The sequence below is a fragment of the Scyliorhinus canicula genome, chromosome 15 (genome assembly GCF_902713615.1).
Source record: "Scyliorhinus canicula chromosome 15, sScyCan1.1, whole genome shotgun sequence".
NCBI classification, from domain to species: Eukaryota; Metazoa; Chordata; class Chondrichthyes; order Carcharhiniformes; family Scyliorhinidae; genus Scyliorhinus; species Scyliorhinus canicula.
This window is the reverse complement of record NC_052160.1, coordinates 29,858,311-29,864,943: the sequence shown is the minus strand read 5'-3', so window position 1 is coordinate 29,864,943 and position 6,633 is coordinate 29,858,311. Positions and strand designations below refer to the sequence as shown.

Here is a 6,633-nt window from a genome sequence, read left to right as displayed (position 1 = left end):
AACCCGCGCATGCGCGGATGACGTCATCGCGCATTTGCGCGAAACCCACGCATGCGCGGGCCGGGATGCCCCTCAGCCGCCCCGCGAATGGATACAGCGGGGCGGCGGAAGGACAAAGAGTGCGCGGGGTAAGTACCCACTGCCCGCGATCGGTGCCCACTGATCGCGGGCCCATGGCACCCTTGGCACGGCCGTGGTACTGCCGTGCCAATCGGTGCCATGGTTCCCAAGATCCCAACTTTACGGCCGTTTTTACAAACGGTCAGACCAGGTGTGTTTGACGTTCCTAAAAACGGTCGTAAAGGGCTTGGACTTCGGCCCATCGGCCAGCTGAGAATCGCTGCTCGCCGTAAAAAAGCGGCGGGCAGCGATTCGTGTCGGGAGGCAGGCGTGGGGGGGGAGATTAGCGGGATGGCATCAGACTAGCGTGGCTGTAAAAATTTACGACCCCCGCTATTCTCCGCACCGTCGTGAGTGCGGAGAATCGCCCCCCAGAGGTCCGGTCCTCCGCCATGCTGTCTCCTGCTGCAGCTTCAGCCCAAGCCTTCTCTGTGTTTCTGTTTCTGTCTTTACGAGCACTTCTAGTCCTTCTCTCCATGCACCAATGTGGGAATTCAGTACACAATTGCCTCTGTCATCAGTTTTACAATTCAAGTCGGGTAGAAAATCGGGGGAAAAGGTCCAAAAGTCCAACCAGAGCGGGAGCCCCCGAATGTGCGACTTACTCCTTCATAGCCACCACCAGAAGTCCATCGTCACAAATGTAGAGTTACATGCAGATGTGGACAGATACACATGGGGACACAGGTGCAGGCACCCAGATGCAGATACACAGGCAAATATGACAGACATGGGCTCACATGTAATTCGGCACATGCATATACGTGCAAAGACAGAAACGTGCGGGCAGATGCACAGACACATGTAGGTACTGATAGAGAGATACAAACGCATGTGCAGGTATATGCACACACACAGACATACATACTCACGCAGCTTCTGACCACACCTATTGAGATGACATCAGCGTATGTGGCTGCCAATTGCTATGGAGAGGGGCAGATATAGAGAGGGAAAGGGCTGTGAGCGGCAGAAGTGTAAATCGACCAGAAGCTGTGGGAGCTTTGTTGCTCACTGCTCCCTTCGCCTCTCTCCGTGTGAATGAGCCGTGTCATGATGGGCTGTAAGTCGAAGCCGATGCCGTGGCGCCAACACCAGAATGCGGGGCAGAAGGCGATGGAGCCGGTGTCGGCGATGGAGCGGCTGGCAGTGACCACGGGGGGGACGGAGCGCTCCTGGTATCGCTGCATCTTCCCATTCGGGCTGGTGTCTCTGGTGGTGGGGATCGCCGTGACCAGCATCACCTTCTCGGTGCGGGAGAGGCGGATGGACGCCGCGAAACTGGTCTCCCTGTCGGTGCTGGTCTTCAGCCTGATCCTCATTTCGGCCGCTTTCGGCTGCTGGAAGGTGAACCGGGACAGGAGGGAGCGGCGGGAGGTCAGTTCCCCGGCCGGGGAGAGCATCTTGTGAGGGCTGAGCGCTGGGAGAGATGCCTCAAACTGCGGGGGGAGGCGGCGGCGGGGGGGAGAGAGAGCGGCGTGGCGCCCAGCCCCCCCCCCCCCCCCCTCACTTTAGCTGCTCCTGGTGTGGCTGAGCCGGAGCGAGTTGGACAAGGCTGAGAGTGAAGGGGGGAGAATCCAGGTCGGTTCAGATTCGGCAGCCAGGTGGACCCGGGTTTTCCAAGTCCTACATTCGGCGGGGGGGCACTGACAGCGGATAGACAATCGGACAGTGCGAGGCTGGACTGCGAATGAAACTGTGCCATGATGTGGAGCACTTGGAGATTCAACCCCCCCCCCCCCCCCCCCAACACCGTGAGTTTGGAAATGAAAAGGAGCTGGTGCCTTGGAAACTGCTCCGGACTCGGTGACTGGGGCATGGATGGGGCTTCTCTACATCTCCGTCTCTCCACCTCTCTCTCTCTCTCTACGTCTCCTCCACCCTCTCTCCACGTTTCCACTCCCTCTTCTCCACTCTGGACATTTCCTCTACCCCCCCCCCCCCCCCCCCACACACAGACCTCTCTGTCTCCACATCTCCCCCTCTGACACTCGCTATTTCCAAATAACCGCAGGAGGAATTCAAATCTAATCTTTTTGTGATTGGGGGTTGCAATCAAGTAATGCAGTCGGGCTTTACACACCGTGTTTCTTGATCAACACAGACGTTTTGACGAAGTGACAGCCCAAAGAGGGTTGGGGTGAATGTATGCATCATACTCACTGCTGATGAGCTCTCGTTTTCAATACAGGAGTGGGATTTTTAAATAAATCACCTGCAAGGAATGGGAGTGCTCTGGGTGTCAGTGCAGAAAAGATTGGTATGCGCTGTGATGCCTTCCACAGCCAAATAGCCTGTCAATATTTATTGAGGAATATAAAGCATCGCATGATACTATCTTATCGCGACCAGGTTCAGAACCCTGACGATGGGAGCAGGCTATGCATCGACCAGAAGAAAGTCTCTTTTTTAAAAAGGTTACAGTAAAGATTTCACCAGATTTTAGAACTTGTTGATTTTAGTCAGATCACCTACGCCTAATAAGATCAAACTGACACAGTCTTGTAACTATTTCAATGTTTCAGGCAGACTGGATTACTGAAAGAATATGGGTTTGTTGGGTATGGCAAAGTGAGGCTGATTCCGTGAATTGCACTAAATGCCTTCTCTGTATTAATCTCTGTATTAATAATAATCTTTATAGTGTCACATGTAGATTGACATTAACACTGCAATGAAGTTACTGTGAAAATCCCCTAGTCACCACATTCTGGCGCCTGTTCGGGTTCACTGAGGGAGAATTCAGAATGTCCAATTCACCTAACAGCACATCTCTCGGGACATGTGGGAGGAAACCGGAGCACCCGAAGGAAACCCACAAAGACACGGGGAGAATGTGCAAATTCCGCACAGACAGTGACCCAAGCCGAGGATGGAGCCTGGGTCCGTGGCGCTTTGAAGAAACTGTGCTAACCACTGTGCTAACCACTGTGCTACTGTGCCACCCATTAACACTGTACTGGGGAATAACCTGCTGGTTGAATAGCTAAATCTCAAGGAGTAGCCCTCTGGTTGAAGTGGAGGGCTGCTGGTGTGGGGAAGGAAATTAGGTTGATCAAATCCAACATTATGCAGGATCAATCTTTTCTAACACATAAAACAGCAATACACTGCCGCCTTAAACTGGAGTTTCAATGATGATGGGCTGAATTATAGCCTGGCTTGTTTAAAAAGATGTCAATTCACAGTCTGTGTGTGATGGACAGTACTTGAAGAGGGACATCTGACCGAATGATGTTAGACACATGATGCTGCTAGATATAATATTTTCCATGTGCCTCAAATGTGTTGTAGATAAAATTTCCCTGTAACCCATTGCACACTGTTTCCTGTTAATTATCTTACAAAGATATCCAGTATCCTAATGTGTACATGCAATTGCCAGAACAGAGGGTCGCCGCACTGCCCTAATATGTAGACGTTACAATTTCTAACTTCTAATAAATACACACTGAAGAGCAGAGACCTGATTTGATTGTTCACTAACCTTCTTATTTATCACAGCTTGTCAGAATCTCCCGGGGCCTGTGACTCATTTTTATGAATATAGTACTCACTATTACAATTTGTTTTCTCAAAGACAGCTCTGGTTTCTGTGAAATCTCAGATCATGTTCTGTTTCATTGTATTTTACAGATTCAATAACCAGATCAAAGAATTGGGTCCCATCTGGTTATGAAATTATGCTACAGATAGTGGCCTAAGAATATATTTAATGGAGGTATTAATCTGTCTTGGTAATCATTTACCTGTAGTGATAAGTAGCTCTTCAAGGTCAGATTGGACAAGTATTTTAACGGGAAACACAACATTGACTAAACCTGCCTGGACAGCAGAAAGGTCGATTAAAGGTCTCTTGGAGCCTACAGAATTTCTGTGTTTGAAATACATGGATTCATTCCTGCACCAACACGATTTATTACCCTGTTACACAATCTATCAACCCACAGCATCATTTTAAGGCCTTGGTTTCCCATGGCTTTCATCAAATCATTAGTCCCTCATTCGCAGTTCACAGAATCACAGAATTGTTACAAACGCAAAAGGATACCATATGGCCCACCCTGTTTGCACTGATTCTCCGTTTGAGCATTTCACCTCGTGTCCTTCTCCTGCCTGCTCCTTGTAACCCTGCAGATGGATTATTTTCAAATAATCATCTAATTCTGTCTTAGTGTGCCTCAGTTGAACCTGCCTCCACCACACTCCCAGGCAGCACATTCCAGACCCTAACCATGTGCTATGTGAAAAAGATTTAATCTTCCTTTGCCAATTATTTTAAATCTGCTGTCTTGTTCTCGATCCTTTCATGAGTGAGAACAATTTCCCCTGTCTACTCTGTCTAGGCCCCTCATGCTTTTGACTACTTTATTAAAATCTCCTCTCAGCCTTCTTTTCTATGAGGAAAAGAGTCCCAACTTCCCCAATCCAACTTCAGAACTGAAGTTCTTACCCCTGAAGCCATTCTCGTAAACCTCTTCTGCCCTCTCTCCAGTACCTTCACATTCTTCCTAAAATGGGGTGCCCCAAAGTGATTTATTTATCTATCTGTTTTGTAAATGCAGAAGCACCCAGACCTATATCTCTAAATATTGGAAATTAATTGACTAGGTTGCAAAGTAAATGATTGGGACAAAATTAAGGTCAAAGACGTTATCATTAAATATGGGCTGAGTTAGTTTTTCTCCGATTGAAAGACCTGTCAAAGTGATAGGCATCAAAGCTTGCCTAGGGAACGACAGATGGCCAAGAAATCTAGCCTGTTGCCAACAGCAGTGTCACAGTGAGTAATGTCTCTGCTGACGGCAGATTGCAACCAATGTGGTCCCAAAGAGTTTTAAAAATACTTGTTGGGTATGGTGAAGAAACAGTATTAAATGGTACAGCAAGTGCAGTTATTGAAAAACATTTACAGTCCGGCTCCATCCTGCACATGATGTGAGTGGTGGCAGGGAGAGAGCTGCTTTATATCTGGCCTGCAAACTGAAAATTCCTGGTGACGCAACCCATTAAAATGGAACAACTTCCTTTGTAAGTCATTTGCTGTATAACCCAGTAAACTTTGCAATTCACATACTCCTTAGCAGCACAGTGAGGAGTTAATTTTGTGCGTGTTTCACTGCAATTACTGTACAATAATCCATATGAAGGAAATCATTATTTCATGTTTCCATTGTTAATGATGTGGTTCATTGCTGGTTTGACAAACACCTTGACAGTATTTACTCTACTGGGTGACGTGCAGGAGACAACCAGTTTCCAAGGTCATGATATTCCATTGCATCCCACCCTCTCTCTCGACCTGGGCAGGATATACCCCAGCAAATACACACCCCATGAGTCTGCAATCAGTTGAAGTGGTGAACACAAGAATGTTTAAAAGGCCAATAGGCTCAAATGCCATCCTTTTTTCAAATTCAACCCCACCTACCCTCTCGCCATGCCTCTTTTCTGTTTATTTCAGGAGGCACCATGACTGTCTATTTACTTGTTTTGAGCCTAGCTGTGCAGTGACCAAGCAACAGGATAAAATAAACCTGTGCACTGTGGATTTTGCAGGTAATAGAGGAGACTAGCACAGTACAAGGCCTGCTAAACGCTTGCATCCAGAGCTGCACTTACAGAGAGTCTGACCAGAGAACTGAAACTGGTGCTGTCTCTTTATCCTATAAAACCAAATCAAACCCTGATAAAGCCAGCTGTTGAGGAGGCGGGAGGGATCCATTATTATTTTCACTGAGTTCTCAACCTGTGTACTTAAAGCACTTTACATCAAATATTTGGCCTTCACCTTGCTCTGTCTCATGTAATCTCTGAAAATGGGATTTTTGCACTGTATGTATTGAAAGATATATGTTGTAAGTAAGAACCTGGGGAGAGTGTTTGAACACAAACTGTTTCTTTGCTGATGCTGGGTTCCAAATTAATTAAAATAATGAAATGTTGTGCAGAATTTAACTTTGTGCTTCTTAGGATATGCTTAATGCTGCTGTGAATCGGGGCTGATGGATTTGCACTTTGATAGTTCCCTGAATCTCACAGAAAATGTGAAATTGTTGCAGAATTTTTTTCAACTAAGGCATTCACCTTGTTAACATGTTAATGGCATGTCATTAGGTCCCACATTTCCCTAAATGTAGTATATTTTTGTACCTTATTTTATATGCCTTCAAACAAATACTTCTGGTAAACTGTTGAAATCCAGTGAAAAGCATACGGAATGTCATTGTGCTGAATGTTCTTGTGTGGTATCACTTGGAATAAAAAATACTTTCACCGAAAATTGTGTTGGTTTGTTATTTCTTACAGGACATCTAAATCAAACAGGGAAATTTGAATTAGAGCAGTCTAACCTACTGTACTTGACAGACTCACCTACTGTAATTAACAGCGACAGTACAAATATCTCTGCTGTTTATGTTACAAATATCCCTGGTGTTCATATTGTTATGAAAACCTTTTGTATTACATTCCCTATTGTTAATCTTTCCTAAATATTGTCCCTCCGTGAGC

General features: G+C 46.5%; 1 protein-coding gene across 1 annotated transcript; it reads left to right on the top strand.

The window, feature by feature from the left end:
* The first annotated feature begins 880 nt into the window (after positions 1–880).
* Positions 881–6,403, top strand: LOC119978812 (transmembrane protein 100). Its single transcript, XM_038820689.1, has 2 exons — positions 881–1,497; positions 3,757–6,403. The coding sequence occupies exons 1-2, from the start codon at positions 1,162–1,164 to the stop codon at positions 3,763–3,765; spliced, it is 345 nt and encodes a 114-aa protein (XP_038676617.1). The 5' UTR covers positions 881–1,161; the 3' UTR covers positions 3,766–6,403.
* The last annotated feature ends 230 nt before the right edge of the window (positions 6,404–6,633 follow it).